General features: G+C 41.1%; 1 protein-coding gene across 2 annotated transcripts in view; it reads left to right on the top strand.

Annotated features, from left to right (window-relative positions):
* Positions 1–621: 621 nt before the first annotated feature.
* Positions 622–20,650, top strand: part of snx1a (sorting nexin 1a) — a 73,898-nt gene continuing 53,869 nt past the window's right edge. For both annotated transcript variants that reach the window (XM_076302773.1, XM_076302763.1), the window contains exon 1: positions 622–748. In XM_076302773.1, the coding sequence (XP_076158888.1) occupies positions 635–748 (114 nt within the window). In that variant the 5' untranslated portion in view covers positions 622–634. The remainder of the gene's footprint in view (positions 749–20,650) is intronic.

The raw sequence follows: 20,650 nt of genomic DNA, 5'->3' as shown, positions 1-20,650 counted from the left end.
TCTTGCGACGGGCCTGAGGTGAATTACAGGATAATAGAAGTAGATGTCCATAATTCCCTCAGTAATTCTTTTCCCATCTCATATGACAACAAAATGAAAAAAATATTTTGAGCCTGGCTTTATCAGACAATCTGATTTTGTTTTTTAAAATGTATGCAAATTAGCGCATTTTTAATGAGATAAGGCCTAATTTGCATATTTAAACATTAAAATATAAAAAACGTTCAATACATTTTTTTCTTAGCTTAACATGATTAATCAACTGAGAAAGTTTCATGGTGATATCTATTATTTAACATTTTTACCCCATTCACCTGTAGTGTCACAACATATTACAGCTAAAGATCTAAAATTAAAGCTTAGGTCATCAAGAACAAACCCTGAAAGTTTCATGCTTCTTTCACAAAAAGCAAGATCGTCCCTATTTTAAGAGCTTAACAGCCCCACCATTTTACTTGCTCCTAGAGAGAGAGAGAGAGAGAGAGAGAGATAGAGAGAGAAGCATGATTTTAGTCATAATCGAGCAGCCCCAGACCTGTTGAATGTATCACAACAAAGCCTGCCCCCTGGTGTAAAATGATACTCGGTTCCACGTTTGCGCTGCCCTCGAGCCAATGATGAATCAATCCTCAAGATGGCGACCAGTTCTGAACGCACACCTCCGCCTTTTCCTGAATCAGAGGACATGGATTTAGATACAGAAATGAGAGACGAGGAGAGCAACGAAAACGAATGTGTTGTGGCAAGTGTGAGTAACTTCAGAAATTTCGTTCCTCTGAAACTTTATTGTGAGGCGACACAATAGCTCAAATATCTCAGCCTTGGCTACTTGCGAGATAGGAAGTGATTGGAAGCCTAAAAACTGCCTGGCAGGCCAGTCCACTAACTCGTACGCCTATGAAACGAATGTTGTTTTTTTGTGCCACAACAACGATTTATAGCCACTTCGCACCATTTATTGTCAAGTCCGCAGTTGACAATTATTTAAAATACTTTGAGACCAACAGAAAATATCACTATTGGCCTGAGAAGAAACTTGAGTAAACAAACAAACTTTTCTAGTGATAATGGAAACTAAGCCACCAATACAAAAGTTTTGCTAGTTTTTTTAGGTTGTTTTCAGAGTTGTTTTCAGAGCCGATACATGCGCACATCTTAGGCTAATGGTGTACAGAACAGTTGCCAAATGTTTAATGACTTCCTTTGACAATGACAAAAATAAATAAATAAATAATAAAGGTGCCAACATTAGGCTGGATACTCTGTTCAATCAGCTTGGATTTTATGATTATGTGTTGGCTGTGCGGTTTAGTCCCGCACTTACAGAAGCAAATTAATTAAAAAACTTAGGCTAATGTCCCAGTCCAAGACTGAAAAAAAGCTTCAATGGAAATCTAAGTATTCACACACACAGGAGGTATTTTGCAAACTAGACTAGAAGTCCATAGTATTACACTAGAAGTCCATATAGGCTATTTAGTCCATGGGCCAGATGAGATGTCGGTACCACTCAAGGTGGCAAAGGTTGCTAATAGTTTTTGAAAAGATACATGTCTGTAGTTAACATTTTTGTATGATAACCCTTCTGGAGTCACAGATAAATTAGTGTTATCAGCGGTTACCCTCCCCCATTGAAAAAACACATTTTTGACGCAGGTGCCTATCTTACTATTGGCCTTTGTTAAAGACATATTTGCATATTTGATTTTATTATGTTACCATTTTAAAGCAACATCAAAGAGTTTTTTGTACCTTAAAATATTGTTTCCAAAATCGTTTCAGTGGTTCATCAACTCGTAACAGGGTGAACTTCTACATTCTCTTCGCGACCCTCTATCGGCTATAGAGCTGCACAATCCCGCCCACAGACAAAATGCGGTTAGGTGCCGGATGTAAGATTCCCATTAATTTGTCCCATTGACGTTTGGAAAAATCCGTATCTAAAGAGTTTTACAGCATGTCTTAGGCTAACCAGCTACGGCATAACTCATAAGCATACAACATATCATTTCGAGTGAAAAAACGAAGAGAAAATCCAAAAAAAGTCAAAGGTACAAGACTGTCTACATATTTTCATTTCCGAGCGAAGGAACTACTCATCCCATAAACCACCACGCCTCACTGAATTTAATATAGCTGCACAGTCCCGCCCACAGCCGGGGTTGCTGGGGCTGACCGGCCAATCTTGGCTGCTGCTGCGGGTGCTGCCTGCACCTCTGTCTCTGCTGATGTACTGGCATTGGAGCTAGTGGAGGGAGTGGGACGGGAGATCGCTTCCTGCCGGGGCAGGAAGGTCTTGAGCGCCACGGCAGAGACGCCTGACCGGCAGTGGCCCTGCGCGGCTTAGATGGCAAAATGGCCGGACTATGGGCTGATGCTCCCTGGGAAGCGAGGTAGGCAGCCAGCGCCTCCTCCACCTTGGGCAGGTGGGTCAGCCCCTGCTCCTCTGCCCTGTGCAGGGCAGAGAAAGGCTTGAAGCCCTGGACGGGTGATCGCGCTGAATAGGGTCTCCCCCAAGAGCGCATCGTTCCCTACACTCTCCTCCAGATTCTGCTCCAGCGAGCTGCTCTCAGAGGCCACAAGGGACAGCTGGTCATCATTGTGAGACCCCAGAGAGCTGCCTGGATAGGCCGCAGCAAAATCTCCAGCGGGGGTCTCAGCAGCCAGCCCGACCGGCAAATTCGCCTCCCCCTGCTCGACCAGCAGCCGCTCAGGGAACGCGAGTGTCTCCCCGAGAGAGGCGGGCTGGGAGGGGGGGCGTTGGCTTCCATCTCCTCAAGCAAGCGTACAATAGCACAGGAAACCTCAGAGGTTGGCAAAACTACCTTTCTTCTGAAAGTTGAAAATCACCACCACAGAATGAGATAATATGGGTAAATAATACATTTTCTGAATCCTTAGTCATGCCAGTATGGCAGTCTTTGCATTTTGTATCTCTAATGCTCCCTGATGCCACAGGATTAAAAGAAAAAATATGACTTAGGAGGAAATGGCAGAAAAATGTGTGTTATTAAAAGTTTGAAGAGCTCCAGGGTCTGCTGTATTTGTCCAAAGTGTTCACAAAAGGACTTGAATGAAAGCTTAGATTGTCCTCTTTAACATGATACCAAACATAATGAAATCAAATATGCAATGTCAAAAATTATAAGCAACCTTTGCCACCTTGAGTGGTACCGACATCTCATCTGGCCAATGGACTAATTACACAAATATGATCTTCTATGGTCAAAACCAGTCAATTATTGTGTCAGTAAAAAGTAGTTCAATAAATAGGTACAAATAGGCTACACAATTAGCCTACTTTGGCCTAACTTTCATTCTACATGTTGACCAAGGTTGCCACACTAGACCTTAAAGGAACACGCCAACATATTGGGAAATATGCTTATTCGCTGTCTCCCCCAAAGTTAGATGATACATACCCTTCTCATCTCTGTGCGTGCAGTTCAGTTACCATAGACAGTAAAAGAAATGGACGAACATACTCCGTTGTTTTCAATGGGAGGGCATTGACACAAATTGAACGTTTTTTCAGTTGGTCCCCCCAGTACTGCGCAGACTCACACTTAACTTTGTGAAGTTAGGCATCGAACTGAATCTTGTAACTCATATGATAGATGGTTCACACAGAAATTCCTCTCACACTTCCTTTGCCTTCAAAGTCATCAAAGTTAAAGGTGCTCTAAGTGATGCTAGGTGCAAACTTCTGTTGACTTTCAAACAAAACAGAGAGCTAGCTCGCTACTTCCTTCCCCTCCCTCCCGTGCAATTGAAACTCCTAAACGCGCATCTCGTCTGTGATTTGCTGGAACAGTTTGTTGTTTTTATGGGCTAGGTTTGCCCAGGTTATCTTTGTTGCCGTTTTTGGAGCCTGGGCTGTCCACAGAGATCGCATGTTTTTAAGGTGTATTCAGGGCACAGACAGCTAGCGGATGGTTAGGTGATGTTTGCAGTTAGTGACATAAAATGTTTTAGCCTAAAAAAGGTGTGGCATCGGTAGGGTTGGGTATCGTTTGGGTTTTATCCGATACCGGTGCTAAATCGATACTTTTAAAACGGTGCCGGTGCCGAAACGGTGCCTGTACCGGTACTTTGTTTTTAAAATGTTTTAAATGAAAATGGTCTAAAGCATGAACTGCTTTTTTTATTATTGATAAGACAAATTTGAACATGAAATTGAACTGTTAGCCTATATTCAATTTACTATCAATATCTCATTGCTCCTACGAATAATTAAATGTTAAAACAGCTTGCCATGCATGCACACACAATGGTAGGCTAAAGCTCTGCTTTCTAGTTTATCCAGTGTAGGCGGTTTGCCATATGGTATGTTAAGACCGCTTTCCATAAAACTGCCAGGTCATGGACAACGGCATTTGCAAGCAAGCTAATCTAACAGGGACTCTACTTTCCAGTTAATTCAGTGTGTTCCCAGATGCTTCAAGAAATTTCATGTCTTAACCCATAACACGCAATAGTTTTGAACATGTTAGGCTACATGTCGGTGTTGAAGTGTTTAGATTCCCAGCGCTAGCCTAGGCATTTTAACAGCAACTATGGCTATACGCTAACACCAGTCAGCTGAGTTTAATTAGCGATAAAGTACGGAGATGGTTTCGTAGCCTCTTTGACAGCTCAGTGACATCAGGTATGTAACCTACATATTTATGTTTTTGCCAGCTAACTTTTAACATGATCTTCAAATTCATTGTGATGCTATGGGCCTCATGCACATAAAAGATTAATATCATGCCATTATGTTGTTTAGAACACACCGTGAAATACAGTTTTCACCTTACAACTTTGCTGATAACATTTCAAATAAATGCCAGTTAGCGCATTAGCAAGGATATTTTGTAACATATAGGCTACTGTTGATGTTGTTTCATAGCCTTTTGCTTGTGTGTAGTTAGGCCCACTGTTAGATTTTGACAGGAGCTTGCGATATCGCTTTAAAGTAAGCTACTTGGGCTCACACAAGCTGTCAAACACTGTCCACTCGCCTATGTGGTGCACCCCTCTGGTTTATACAGTGTTTATGTTAGCTAACTGTATATGGCTGTGTTGCTATCAGAGCAAAACATTAGAGATGGCGCATGACATGCAGTGATGCCTCGTATAAAAAATACAAAAAAACTATTTATTAAGCACCGAAATGAGGCACCGAAATCCACGTTGTTATTCGATGCAGTTACTACCGTTTGCGTCGGCACCGGTGCCATATTAGAACATTGTTTCGGTGCCCAACCATAGGCATCGGTTAGATCACCTTTAAATCTTTATTTATGTATTATTATTATCATCCTCACAAGTGATATCAAGTCGTGTTAAAGGATAATTCCGGTATTTAGCACTTTGAGTCCCTTTTCTGGTTTGTTTTAGATGAACTAGAGTGGTGGACACCGAAGTTTTGATGATTGGTCAGGGCTTAAAATTCATTTTTCAAAATGGGGGGGAATTCCCCCCTTAGGTTATTCATGTAGGGGGGATTTACACAATTTGGGGGGGTCGATTCTGATACCAAGTCAAGAATTGCGATTTCAATACTTCTTCGATACTTTTTTTAAAAAGTGTTTGATTTTGGGGCCCCCACCACCCTGACGTCATCAGTAATATATACTGTAGTGGGATCATTCACAACAGTGGACATCCTAGATTCTGCTTGACTCTCTCCCAGGGCTCCAGACTAACTTTTTGCACTGGTTGCACTGGTGCGCCTAACTTTTTTTCTTAGGTGCACCAGCACAAAAGTTAGGTGCACCCACATTTTCAACCACATCGCATTTAACACCGCAGCAGGTTCACTTTTTTGCCTTAATTACTGTCCTATATAGGTTGTCCTATGACTTATGATTTACAATTCTACAAGAAAAGTAACTTAATGAAGTGTTGGTGCTTAAAGTGCTTCACTGAGCTGAAATTTAAACTTGTATTAAATAAAAATAACAGTGAGTAAATTAACAGTGCACGTCTTTTAAGGGCTTAACTGCACATCTCATGGCTCAATGTTTTACATACTATCCTTCATGATCTTTAGGCCTTGGCTAAACCAGCTCGCCATGCTAGCATCTTCCAGAAATGTATTTGAGCACAATTTAAAGAGATGTTCCAAGTAGCCTGGGGGATTTTTATGTGATTTTGCAATGATGATTGCAATAATCATTTGACAGCCCCACAATGCAATTTACTCTTTAATTTTAGTATTTTTAAATTTTCAATAAGAACATGGTTAATGCAGTAACGAAATGGTAGGCCTATTATTATAGGCTATTGCAATGACTTGCCATGCTCGATCTAAATGTGTCCATTCAATTCACCGTACACAATGACCACTGTCTGTATACATGCAGGGAATATTCGGGCTTTAAATGTAGCAGCGATGTTCGGTTTGCGCCAAATACCGGATTAAATTGATTGATGCCATCAGAATGAGTTTACACAACTCGCGTGCAAAACGAATATTGCTGTTGAAAACCGGGTTACTCCCTGCATGTAACTGCGGTCAATGACGTACTCCTTTTCGGCGATATCTGTATCTCTGTCGTTCGCGAAGGCCTTGTATGCATTGTTCGCAATTGTAAGACGTCTTATCATCTGCAATGACTCCTATACATTTGGCGCAAGTGGCATTCCTGTACGTCGGGTTTACGTTCAAACAATTTTTCTGGTGAATAATTATTTCGGACTGAACTTGGTGAAGGGAGGTTTCACTAGGCCTATCGTAGGCAACGATAAACGTAATCATCATCTCGGGCTCGTCTGATCGGTTTGCTGCTGCCAGCCGCTGAAAGGCAGTGGGGAGAGGGGACATTTATCTCGGCCTATGTGACCACACTGTAATGCAACTACATCCACTCTGTTTATCTGACGGGTCTCTGACCTCCCTCTCTCTCTCTCTGCAGCACACGCATTTTCAAATTTACACACAGGCACTGGGCCACGGCCAATCAGAGGGGAGGTCCCGCCCTTCACTATCTGTGATTTGTTTAAACCACGATATTGGCCAAATATTTGTCTGTTATTGAACCAAAGGTAGAGCTTCAATGCAGACACATTTTTTCCTCTCTCGAATAGCTGGTCGCACGGGTGCGACCTCCGATTTCTTTTAGTCGCACTTCTGAAAAATTAGGTCGCATGCGACCAAATTGGTCGCACTCTGGAGCCCTGCTCTCTCCACACACACAGACACACACTGAAAATGATAGCTTATGTGATATATCATATATTTTTGAATTCATATAGAGTGTATTTATTTAATAAAGCATTTTTTAAAGTATAGCATTTTACTAGTAATTACTAGTAGCTAAACATATTTAGTAATTTGAATGCCTCATATTGACGTTTAACCTATAACACTTAGGCATATCTTTAATGTGGTGTGTAGGTCTAATTGAGTGCACACTGGTGATGAGTAGGTGTAATTGAGTGCCTGTCACTTTAAGAAAATACGTGAGAGTAATTCTATGGAGTAATTAGCCTCCCTTCAACCTGACGGTTTTAGGCTATAGTCGCTAGTGAATAAAAGTTGTGCATAGTGCGGTATGTGTATGCAAATCATTATGTTTTCTATGTCATTAGATACAATAAATGTTCAAAAAACTAACATGACGAAGACAATCTTTCTGGGATCAAGTGTTGCCGTGACCTGAGCTAGCAGGATAGTTACCAAGGAGCTCTTTCCAGATGTAAAAGTTTGCCATGGTAGCGTAGCCTATTTGCGTAAGCGCAAAGTGGTTCTCTCTCTCTCTCTCTCTCCGTGTGTGTGTGCGCGTGCGTCTGCATGAGGCTATGTTCAATTCAACTCGGTAGTTGATCAGTCCGGTCAATAGCACCGCATTCACGCCACTTAATGATTATATTAACGTCATCAGACAGGCTGTAAAAGTGTATGCGGGAATTTCTCGCATTATGATGGCTAGAGTTGCGGGACTTGAACAAATTATGCGCAATACCCGCAATCCCGCAGTGAAATTTAAGCCCTGTTGGTCCTGTCTCGACTTTTCTGACTCGTATTGAATCGCCTTTACTGCTTCAGAGTGGCTGCCTATGGGCATGCACAAACATTATGGGCATGCACAAACAGTCTTTAAAACAACCCTTAACGTTCGTTTTCAAAACTGTGCAACTCACCGAGTGGTTAGTGGTGTTATAGAAAAAAAAATTATATAATATACTTTGTAAATTTATTTATAAATAAGTACAAGCTTCCATGACCCGATCAAAATACTTGGCTGTGCATCAGGCTGTAACTGTAATTGACTATGTGATGTTGTGTCTTGACTCTGTCTTGAATCTTGACTGTGTGAACTGCTATTTGGATATGGTTATATTTTATAAATGTGAATGTGGTCTCCTTTATATAAGTGTATGATGAGTAACCTGTAGACTGAATAGACGCCAATATCATGTTTACTTATTATGACGGCCTAATGCGGCCTGATGCACAGCCAAGTATTCTGATAGGGTCATGGAAGCTTTTACTTATTTTTATAAAAAAAAATACAAAGTATATTATATAAATGTTTTTATGCATTTTGTAGATATTATGACGTTGTTTGACGGTGTTTTGTAAATCTATGTAATTATGGCTTAAGCCTATCACTCTGATGGGTCATGTGACCTTTTGTACTTGTTTAAATAAATATGGCGACAGTCAGTCTGATTCAAGTCTGATGAAGAACGTAAGCTCGAAACGTTACACACTGGTGAAAGTCAATAAAAATTCCTGATGGGAGCAAGTGTCCGGACATTCCACCCTTTTTTCCATTTGATAGCCTAGCACTTTTTTCCAGCACCTGCCTTGGATATGCGCACCAACAAACAGCTTTACATACTACCAGAGGTTCACTTGTTCATGTGTATGTTAAGTGTTTTAATGGCCCGTGGATAGAAGCTGTTTTTGAGTCTATTTGTTCTGGTTTTTATACTCCTTCTGGAGGACAGCAGGGTGAGCAAGTGGTGTGAGGGGTGGAGGTGGTCTGTAATAATCCTTTTTGTCCTAGAAAGACATCGGGAGCTGGCAATGTCATCCAGGGAGGGCAGGGGGCAAATGATTGTTTTTTCGGCTGACCTGATCACCCTCTGCAGCTTTTTTTTTATCGGCCGCTGAGCAGCCAGCATACCACATGGTGATTGGGTGTGCCATCATGCTCTCAATGGTGGCACAGTAAAATGATACCAGCAGCCTCACCAGCAGCCTCTCCTCTAGGTTGCTTCTTCTGAGGACTCTCAGGAAGTGCATGCTGCTGGGCCTTCCTTACCAGTGTGGTGGTGTTTCCTACCCAGGAGAGGTCCACAGATAAAACAAATCCCTAGGAATTTAAAGGAGTGGACCCTCTCCATGCAGTCCCCATGTATGGAGGGGAGCGGGGTCAGCCCTGTGCCTTCTGAAGCCACTTCTTTTATTTTCCGTATGTTGATTGTTTCTTGCACACCACTCAGGTAGCTGCTGCACCTCATCCCTGTAGGCTGACTCATCGCCCCCAGTTATGAGGCCCACCAAGGTGGTGTCATCTGCATACTTGATTATTATGTTGGTGGGATGGGTGGGAGTACAGTCATGGGTGTAGATGGTATACAGGAGTGGGCTAAGCACACAGCCTTGTGCGTCCTTACAGAGGTCCAGGTGGGACAGGAGGGTGGTGGAGATGGCATCATCAGTGGATCTGTTTGCTCTGTCATGGGTCATTCCGTGTCAAATCAGACAAAATCCAGGAAAATGGTTGCAGCACCGACTCCAATTTTCCTCAAAGTTTGTTTACACAATGTTCTATAACTTAAACCTGTAAAATATAGTTTACATAGTCTTTTTGCCCTTGATTGTTTACACTCTCTTAAAGGCCTTATCTTGGAGGCCATGTTTTGACATTAATATCTTAAAATGTATTATTCCTAGCCTGACTAAACTTTGTAAAATGGAAGACAAATATGTTCTCAGTAAGATTCAACCATTAAAAGTTTGTACCACAGTCTCATTGGTTTTATAGAAATCCTTAGTTTCAGAAAAAAACATGAAAAAAGTGATACTAAGGGTCTCAAAAACTCTTTTATTGGGACACACCTGCCATCAATCAGTATTTTCTTTAGAAATATAATCCTTTGTTCATGTTGTCCCAAAAAGTGAAGTCTCCAAAACAAATGTCCATGACAATAATAAGGATAAAACAAGGCATGTTTGTATTTGTGTGTCATTTTCATGCAACTGAAATGGTATGTGGGGTAGCTGGTAGGACCATGAAAACCTATGTGGAAATAGCTAAGTATATGGGCATTTAGTGTGTAAAGTAAGGCAGGAGGGAGCAGTGTCTGATGTATTGAGACATGAGTCTCTCAAAGCATTTAGCGACCACAGGTGTTAATGCGATGAGTCTGTAGTCACTGAGATTACAGATGGATGGGTTTTTGGGGACAGGGATTATGGTAGCTGTTTTGAGACAAGGTGGGAGGGTGGCGTACATCAGGGAGAGATTGAAGATCCTAATGACAACTGCTGAGAGCTGGCTGTCACAAGCTTTGAGTACCGGTACTTTGCCAGGTACTCCGTCAGGCCCAGCAGCTTTTCTAGTGTTTACAGAACACACAGCTCACTTGATGTTCCTGGAGAGTGAGTGTGTGTGGGTTTTCGGTCTGAGGGGGCTCCTAACCTCAAAACGGGCAAATAAATGATTTAGTTCCTATGCCAGCGAGGCGTCAGCAGTGACAGTGACTGGTGTGTTACTTTTGTACTTGGTGAGATGTTTTAGCCCTGACCAGGGACTGAAAATGGAATGATTTTCATTTCAGTTCGTTGCTGTTCCAGTGTTCCAAGGCCTCTCCTCTAAATGGTTACCGGTTAGAATGTTATAGAGAAGAACGGTTAATAACGTTGCTTTAAAATGACATTGCCTTTACAAATTGATTTATGGCAGGTGGCACAATACTATAAGCTTTGCCCAACAGCCTTAAAGCTTAAATCAAAGCACATTAGATATCAAGGCTAACTGTTAAAAACACTGTGCCTGAATTCAGATGTGGGCCGAGATTTGAAAGTAGGCAATTAGCCTACATAATATTAGATCTTCAAAAATGCCTGATAGCCTAACTTCAGGCACAGAAAATGTCCTTGCTTTAAGCCCTGTAATAGCCTAACCCAGTGTCGATTATCATTAGAATACACACAGTGGGTCTGTTTGAAACGGAAGACAGCTGCCTACTGCCTCCCTCCCTACATAGAGAGCTGTCTTACTAGACATGACTTTGGATTAAATGCATCTTTTAAAAATGAGCGTAGCACTCTAGAATCTTTGGTTAACACTACGGTATGATGTTAGCAAAGGCCTGACCAGAGAGGGTTAAAGCGGAGCGAGAGGCGCAAACGTTCGACAATTTCCGCATTCGATTATTGCAAGGGGGAGGGGGGGGGGAAATCCCCCTTTATGCAGACCAGAGTAAACCCTCGCTGCACTGTCAATGGAGACTTATGGAATTTTACCAATAAATTGGTCATTATGTCTTTCTGAATTTGTTGAGGGTTTTTTGGAAAATTTTGTCATAATCTGTAAGTGTTTGGGATCATTTCAAGCCTAAAAGTGTAATTTTTTAGTGTTCGGATTTGTAATAAAATAACTTAATATCAGACCATGCTGCTGCCAGTTACTGTCCGGTTGTTAGCATGCTAGCTAGCCTCTTAGCTAAGGTAACATTTTAAACGGAGAAGTGTAATTTCTTTGAAATGACAACTAGCTGAATAACATCACTGACATTAGTTAAAGTGGATAGTTTATACTCAAGTGAATTTGCAACAGTATATTAAGTTTAAGCGAAGTCCTTCAACTACTAGTCACTTGTTAGCGCATAGCTATATTGCCATAGCTACTCCCATCCACTTGTATAGCATTTTAAGCTAGCGTTAGCTCGGTTCACATGACTAATTAAATTATTCATATCATGTCCTAAAGCAGTGTTTTTCAACCTTTTTTGTGCCACGGCACACTTTTGACACTTAAAATGTCCCATGGCACACTAACATCCTGTGTGAAGAAAAAAATAAACATCCCATAGCCTAAAATTTCAAATAATACACAAATATGGCCTTATTATGGCTTCTATGCAAGACCTGCTCAATAAAACAAGCGCCCTCTGTTTAATTTGTAGGTGGCTATATCTAATTTAATTGTTGTTATGAACTGGATATGTGATGATTCTGTGAATACTGATTCTGTGAATACTGGATATGGGGCCCCCATTGTACAATGCCTGCATACCACAAATAGTGCAATCATACAATCAATGAGAGTATGTGGTTATAAATTCTTTGATGCAACAGTTGCTTTTCTGGGCCAGTGAGTGATATTTGGGTAATTTTCTGCGGCACACCTGATGATCTCTCACGGCACACTAGTGTGCCCTGGCACAGTGGTTGAAAAACACTGTCCTAAAGAATGATTCATTGGTATCATACATGATTATAGACAATCCTTGAGTCCTATTGACTCCTTATGTCTTTGCCTTGAAAAAGTAAATAACTGGATGCAGCAGAATTTTTTTACAACTTAATCAGCAAAACTGAGATTATTTTATTTGGTAACAAAGAAGATAGAGCACAAATAGGTGCTTACTTAGAATCTAAAGCACTTACAACTAGCACTCAAGTAAGAAATTTGGGAGTGATCTTAGATGAGGACCTGACAATGAATGATCACATCAAAAGCATGACTAAATCAGCATTCTGGCATCTCAGAAACATAGCTAAGATCAGAGATTTTGTTTCTAGACAGGATTTAGAAAAGCTTATTCATGCTTTCATATCCTGTAGGGTAGATTATTGTAATAGTCTCCTAACTGGCCTCCCCAAGAAGTCCATTAGACAGATTCAATTAATTCAAAACGCTGCTGCTAGACTGTTAACCAAGACTAAAAAGAGAGATCATATTACACCCATTCTTAAAATCTTTACATTGGCTCCCAGTTAATTTCAGAATTGATTTCAAGGTTCTACTCCTAGTTTATAAGTCTCTGAATGGACTTGGCCCCAAATATTTTTCTGAAATGCTTCCCCAATATACACCTAGTAGAGAGCTTAGATCTACTGGAACCTGTCAATTAATAGTCCCCAGGGTTAAAACCAAACAAGGAGAAATGGCATTTAGCTATTATGCCACACAGCGCTGGAATCAGCTTCCAATAGATATCAGATTTTCCCCAACACTAGAATGTTTTAAAAAGAAACAAAAAACTGAACTTTTTCATTCTGCATTTATTGATTAGTTTTTAAGTTTATTTTTTATTTTTGTTTATTAATTTCTATTTTACCTCCTATTCATTCAGTCTTATTTCCCCCTTGATCTATTTTATTATTTTATTGTATTAATTACTATTATTATTGCTGTTAATCTTTTATTTTTATTTTTGTTTCTTTTAAGCACATTGAATGACATTTTGTATGATAATGTGCTATATAAATAAACTTGAACTTGAACTTGAACTTGAACAATAATACTGTGAACACAATTATGTCTATCTGTTCTTATTGCTTATTAAGAGAGAAAGTTTATTTAGTGACGTAAGGTGACACTCCTACTTATGCAGACCGGAACTGTCCCGTTTTGCTCCCATAGTAACGAATTACGTTGCTCTATCTTGCTAGTAATCAAGGATCTTTGGCCTCACGTTAAACTAAATTAGCTGACGTAAGCTAGAAGGCTAACGGTATAAATTAGTTTTACGGCCAGCAGATATATCAGACCAGACGCTATTAATGGTTACAACAATGGCATAATAGTAAATTGTTTATTCCTCATCTCAAATCTGCAAATCTAAGCAAAATAAGGTCACACAAATTACATTTTAAACAGATTCAGCAGCCATTACCGATGTCATCCGCCATGTTTGTTTACCTTTCACAGCTGTTTCAGACGTTGCCGCAAGGGATTATGGGTAGGAGGGAGCATGAAGTGTGCATCGATGCTGCCTCCAAAAATGACCATTATTTGGGAATTCTTTGATATCTTAGAAGGCAGCAGAATTTGTTTTTTTGGTTTCGAACTGCACTTGCTGCCTCACTCCCCAGTTAGATGTCTTAAAAGGCAGCAACTTTACCCGTTTCGAACACACCCACTGTCTCTGAAGACCAACAAATGAATAACGCATGTAGCATACTACAACTCATGCACGCACGCACACAGGAGTGTGACTTACTCAGTGAGAGACTTGGGCCTGAGACGATGCACACAACCGCTCTATTTTCTCAGGAATGGATGACTGACACACACGTAGCTCCTGGTCCACAGCTCTCATACAGAGTAATAGTAGTGTAGTAGGCTGCTACAACATGGTCAGGGCAGTCATTACTTTTATAATTGCAGGGCGTCGTAACGATGCATTCTGAAGCCCTGTTTCTTTTCTCCCACACCGTTGTGCACCGAGGGAGGGGTGTGCTTTTCTCCCTTGTGATACTTTATCCTCCGATAATAAACTTGTACTCATAACGAAAGGCAATTGAAAATGTAGCAGAGTAAAGAGTAGATTACTTGCTCAAAAATGTACTTGAGTGAAAGTAGAAGTAAATTTTTGAAAAAGGAATATGGAAAGTTGCCGTACTTTTTTACTCATGTGCGTTACGCTACTTGTAACGTGATACTAGCCACCCCTGGAAGATTAATCCGAACGTGAGGTAATTGTCATCATACTGTCGTTTCTTAGTCTTGCTAGATCTCTACCTCCTTCACTGAATGACCACACGATGAAGAGGACTTCAGATGAAGAGGACTATCAGACTCTGGAGCTTTTCTTTTCAAAAACCTGTCCATGTTGCTGGCTAATTAACCGCGACACAATGCTATGACAACTAATCCGCTATCAAGAGCTGTAAATATTTGTAGATGTCATTTACTTAACTGCGTGATAAAGCTAGAAGAAAAATTCCAAAATTATGCATTCATTTATTCCCATTTCATTTTATTAGCCTAGTGTCAGCCACCTTTCTGCAGCACCCCGGGTGAGAAACACTGGCCTAACCTATGTACACGGCATTCCAAATTATTATGCAAATTACATATTTCTCAGATTTTCCTAAATAGTTGATGCAAATGACAGTCAGTATCATTTTCAAGTCATCAACCGTTAGAGTATAATTCAAACTTTCTTGAACAAACCTCCCAATGATAACAGTATTTTTTTCCAAAAATAAAAAACTCAAAGTGCAATGTTCCAAATTATTATGCACAACAGAGTTTCAAGACATTTTATAGGTTGTAAAAAACTAAAAATGGTCATTTGTTGAATTTGCAGCATTAGGAGGTGATATAAATGAAATCAAAAGTTATTTCAATCGAAAACATTTAAACAGGCCAAGTTACATGTTAACATAGGACCCCTTAATTAATATCACCTTCACAATTCTTGCATCCATTGAACTCGTGAGTTCTTGGAGAGTTTCTGCTTTAATGTCTTTGCAGAATAGCCTCCCAGAGCTGCCAGAATGTCAGAATAGCCTCCCAGAGCTGCTGCTAGGATGTGAACTGCCTCCCACCCTCACAGATCTTTTGCCTGTTCTCAATAGGGTTGAGGTCAGGGGAAGATGGGGGCCACACCATGAGTTTCTCCTTTTATGCCCATAGCAGCCAATGACCCAGAGGTATTCTTTGCAGCATGAGATGGTGCATTGTCATGCATAAAGATGATTTTGCTACGGAAGGCACGGTTCTTCTTTTTGTACCATGGAAGAAAGTGGTCAGTCAGAAACTCTACATACTTTGCCAAGGTCATTTTCACACCGTCAGGGACCCTAAAGGGGCCAACCAGCTCTCCCCATGATTCCGGCCCAAAACATGACTCCGCCATCTCCTTGCTGACGTCTCAGCCTTGTTGTGACATGGTGGCCATTCACCAACCATCCATTACTCCATTCATCTGGACCATCTAGGGTTTCACGGCACTCATCCGTAAACAAAACTGTTTGAAAATTAGTTTCTGCTTGTGAGCATTGTTTAGGGGTGGCCGAATGGTAGGTTTATGCACACTTGCAAACTTCTTTACGATCCTACACCTTGAGGTTTGCGGGACTCCAGAGGCACCAGCGGCTTCAAATACCTGTTTGCTGCTTTGCAATGGCATTTTAGCAGCTGCTCTCTTAATCCAGGGCGCGAAATTAACGATGTCCCGAAGTCCCGGGGACCATAAAAAATGCCTCCGGGACACAATAGAAGGATGTCTGAGACAACTCTGGGACAGTATAAAATTGGCAAAGCAAATTTCAAAATAGGTATTTTTTCCTAACCTGTTCACATGGGAATCTAAACGTATCTTTCTTGTCTGAATAAAATTATATAAAATTTGACCTGGCGTAATTTGACTTGCCGTTTGACCGGGCAGCTGACAAAAGCAGCGTTAGCTAGCTGATCTATAAAGTAGCGGTTTTATACACGCAGCCTTACAACACTGTATACTGCTCTTCGAATCACTGTAGGCTACAATGTCATTTTTGGTACAAATACAATATAATATATCCAAATGGGATGGGTGCTTGTGTTTCCTTACGAATCCGCCATCTTGGTTTTGTATAAAAATAAATATTAAATGACACATGTGCCGACACAAACATAGGGCACAGGCGGTAGGCCTATTAACTTAACTATCACTTTCCGATATAGAGGTTAACTGACCTAACTAGCAGGCAGGTAGGCTAGGAAATGCCATTTGTTTTCATGACATTGCGAATATTTTTGACTGATAGTGTAGGCCTGAGGTTACACTGGTGTTCTAAAAAAAACGAGATGACAGTCCTCTGACTAAAACGCTGCGTGTTTTCTGTCAGTGACAGACGAAACGTCACCAATACCATGCTGAGCTAAATAGCCTAGGCCTACTGCAACTGCGATTTGACAAAACGATAGTTTCATAGTTACACGATAGTTATTTAAGTTAGCATTTGTCAAAGTCAAAGTCAGCTTTATTGTCAATTTCTTCACATGCTCCAGACATACAAAGAGATCAAAATTACGTTTCTCACTATCCCAACGGTGAAGACAAGACATATTTCACCAATTTAAGTACACAGACAAACATAACATTCAAGTAAACAAAAAATAAGTAAATAAGAGGGCACATACAATGAAGAAATAAGAGCAGCAAAATTTGGTTGAAATTGTGCATAGACAGTAGGGGTGTAAAGATTAACCGATACGTATCGGTATCCGTTTTTAACGTGTAAGATACGGCTACATCGATACGTGAAGCCCCGTATCGGAAAAAAACTGAAATGAACCGGTCGTTATATCGATTTACTTGTTATGAATCGGTTAACAACCTTTTCTGCTCTCTCATTCACGTTCCAAGCAGCGCGTTCATCCCACTTCCGGTTTTGAAACTATACGTGGTACGGAATTGTGGGTAATGCAGTTCGTTTTTGGTTACATTCATTGCCTTAAGTTGTCAAATGACCTCATTACCCATACATCTACTGCAATTTAAGCATGTGACAATTTGCACTCGGTCGGCTTTTGTTTTTCGAAATCCAGCGCGAAATTAAACACTTATAGCATTCCTAAACAGCAACGATAGTCTGTAGAGTAGCCTTACCTTTGATGAAGGGATTTCCTTAATGTTAAATAATAATTTGGCTCTTGCTGCTAAAACGATGCACAAATATTAGCCAATGATTTTGTTCATATTCACTCAGACTTGTGGCATTATAGGTTTCTGCATTAGGTCTACTGTTGGAACAAAATAAGCCCAGAGAGTTCATTGATTTGTAGGCCTATTTTATGCTTGTAGGGTAGGCTAGGCTATATGAGAAAAGGCCAAGAGTTTCTTAAGCACTTTTATTTCGGTATTGTCTTACCTCAACAAGGCTACAGCTCCATGAAAACAATCAGATATAACTCTATAAAATCTGTGAAAGATCTATAAAGTCTATAAAAATGTATTTTTATGTTGTATTTGGCTGCTGTGTTTGACTGAAATGTAGACTAATCTTTTTTCATTTCAATACAGTATATGAAACAAACCTCAGTTTAGATAATCATATTCACACATTTTTTTGCCTAATTGACAACCATGACCATGATAATTGATAATATAAAATTAATGTGCGCCATGAGCAAATGATAAAAAATCTTTCAGAATGCTTTCCATTCTTGAACTGCATCGAATCGCATCGCATTGAATCGTACTGAATCGTTTTTTATAAACATGTATCTTTTCTTGTATCGAATCGTGCCCATGTATCTAGATGCGAATCGTATCGTCTTTTACATGAGAGATTCACACCCCTAATAGACAGTCAATAAAATAGTAGTGCAAAGTCAGGCCAATAAAAGGCTGAGGTAGTTCTGTTTGACCTAAGTAAGAAAGAAAGTGGCATAGTGGTGCAAGTTATGTAAGAGCAGCAGAAGTGTTGTGTTTTCAGGACAACAACAACAAGTTGCAAAGTGTGCAAAGTGTACAAGTGTGCAAGTGGAGTAGTGCAAGGCGGCCATTGTGGGTCCAATGTCCAGGATGATATGTAGCTGAGGGTGGAGGGGGGAGGGGGGAGAGGGGGGAGAGAGTTCAGCATCCTAACAGCTTGGTGTATGAAGCTGTTGGTGAGTCTGGTGGTGTGGGAGCGCAGGCTTCTGTACCTCTTCCCAGAGGGCAGTAGATCAAACAGATTGTGAGCGGGGTGACTTGCATCACTCACAATTTTGGTCGCCTTGCGGGTGAGGTGGGTGGTGTAAATGTCCTTCAGGGATGGGAGTTTAGCACCAATAATCCTTCCAGCTGTGTTCACTATGCGCTGCAGGGCTTTCCTGTTGTATTCAGTGCAGCTTCCGCCCCACACAGCGATACAGCTGGAGAGGATGCTCTCAATGGTGCCTCGGTAGAACGTGGTCATGATGGCTGGTGGAGCACTTGCTCGCCTGAGTTTCCGCAGGAAGTACAGGCGGCGCTGAGCTCTCTTCGCCAGTGATGCAGTGTTGGTGGTCCAGGAGAGGTCTTCACTGATGTGCACCCCCAGGAATTTGGTGCTGCTCGCTCTCTCCACCACAGCACCGTCGATGGTCAGTGGCAGGTGTTGGGTGTGACCTCTCCGGAAGTCAACAACAATCTCTTTGGTCTTGCTGACGTTCAGCAGGAGGTTGTTGTCCCTGCACTACGTGGTCAGATGGTCGACCTCCAACCTGTATTGAGTCTCGTCGCCCTTGGTGATGAGACCCACCAGAGTTGTGTCGTCAGCAAATTTCACTATGTGATTGTTGCTGTAGGTTGCAGTGCAGTCATGCGTCAGCAGGGTGAAGATCAGAGGACTGAGCACGCAGCCTTGGGGGGCCCCTGTGCTCAGTGTGATGCTGCTTGAGGTATTGTTGCCAACACGTACTACTTGAGGCCTCTGACAGAGGAAGTCCAGTAGCCAGTTGCAGAGGTAGGTACTGAGTCCCAGTTTGTCAAGTTTGCAGATGAGTTGTTGTGGTATTATGGTGTTGAATGCAGAACTGAAGTCTATAAACAGCAATCTCACATATGAGTCTCTTTTTTCCAGGTGGGTGAGTGCTGGGTGGAGGGCAGAGCAGATTGCATCCTCTGTAGACCGTTTGGCTCGGTATGCAAACTGGAAGGGGTCCAGGGTGGGGGGGAGAATGGATTTGATATGTGACATGACAAGCCGCTCAAAGCACTTCATGATGATTTGACATTTCATTGTGGCAGTTCTAAGTTATAGGCTAGGTAATTGAGAAAAGAAATGAATACCGGAGAGTAGCCTATCTGACAGCTTCACTTCGGTAGCCTAAAGTTAGACAGAAATTAGCCAGCTTTGTGGTAATTTCCCACGCTACTTGTTGTTTTCACTTAGATCTGTGGCCATGACATCACACCAAACTGACATTGAAATTAAAGACACGTGAAAATAGATTAATGACGGAATGTTTTACAAACCTGTCCGTCAAAGCGATGGACAATGAGAACGTCTAGTGCAACCTCAAAAAAGAGTCAAAAGCGCAACCTCTGAAAATGAGTGTTGTGTGAAACAGCAGACAATTAATGTTAATAAAATGGTGTTTAATAAATTAAGTGTTCAGAACTTATGGTGGACCAGAATGAGTTAATTAGGTGGTGCAAGTTACTGATTATTATGCTGTTTATTACGTAGAATGGGAAAAAACAAGAACTTGAATTTGGGACACTGGTGGTTAAGTCCGGGACAGTGCCAAGTAGAATTCGGGACAGCTGCGGGACACTGAGAAAAAAAGTTAATTTCGAGCCCTGTCTTAATCCTATGAATTTGACTGGCTGAAACCATCCTTATTATGCCTACGTCTGCACGAACCCGCCTGTGCTCTGAATCAGCGACAAATTTTTTCACAGTAGGATGATCACACATAAGTTTTTGGGAAATATCCAATGTTTTCATACCTTGTCCAAAGTAGTGTACAATTTCACACTTTTATGCAGCAGAGAGATCCTTTTTCTTTTCCATATTGCTTAAAACCTGTGGAATGCTTAATAATGTGGAACATCCTTCTTAAGTAGTTTTCCTTTGATGAAAGTAATTGTAGGTGACTAATTACTTAATATTAATCTTAGACTGGCGAACTTCAGGAAAAACTCAGGAATCAAGTTTATTCTATTACAGGCAAAGAGGGTACAAAAAAGGTCTATGTAGGCCTAGCCCAGGCCTAAAAGGCCTAGGTTGGCC

This window comes from Alosa pseudoharengus, unplaced genomic scaffold (assembly GCF_046254945.1).
Source record: "Alosa pseudoharengus isolate Yale_2024_CS ecotype anadromous, Long Island Sound unplaced genomic scaffold, YU_APseudo_1.1 YU_APseudo_1.1_scf_10, whole genome shotgun sequence".
NCBI lineage: Eukaryota > Metazoa > Chordata > Actinopteri > Clupeiformes > Clupeidae > Alosa > Alosa pseudoharengus.
This window is presented reverse-complemented; position numbering and strand designations above follow the sequence as displayed.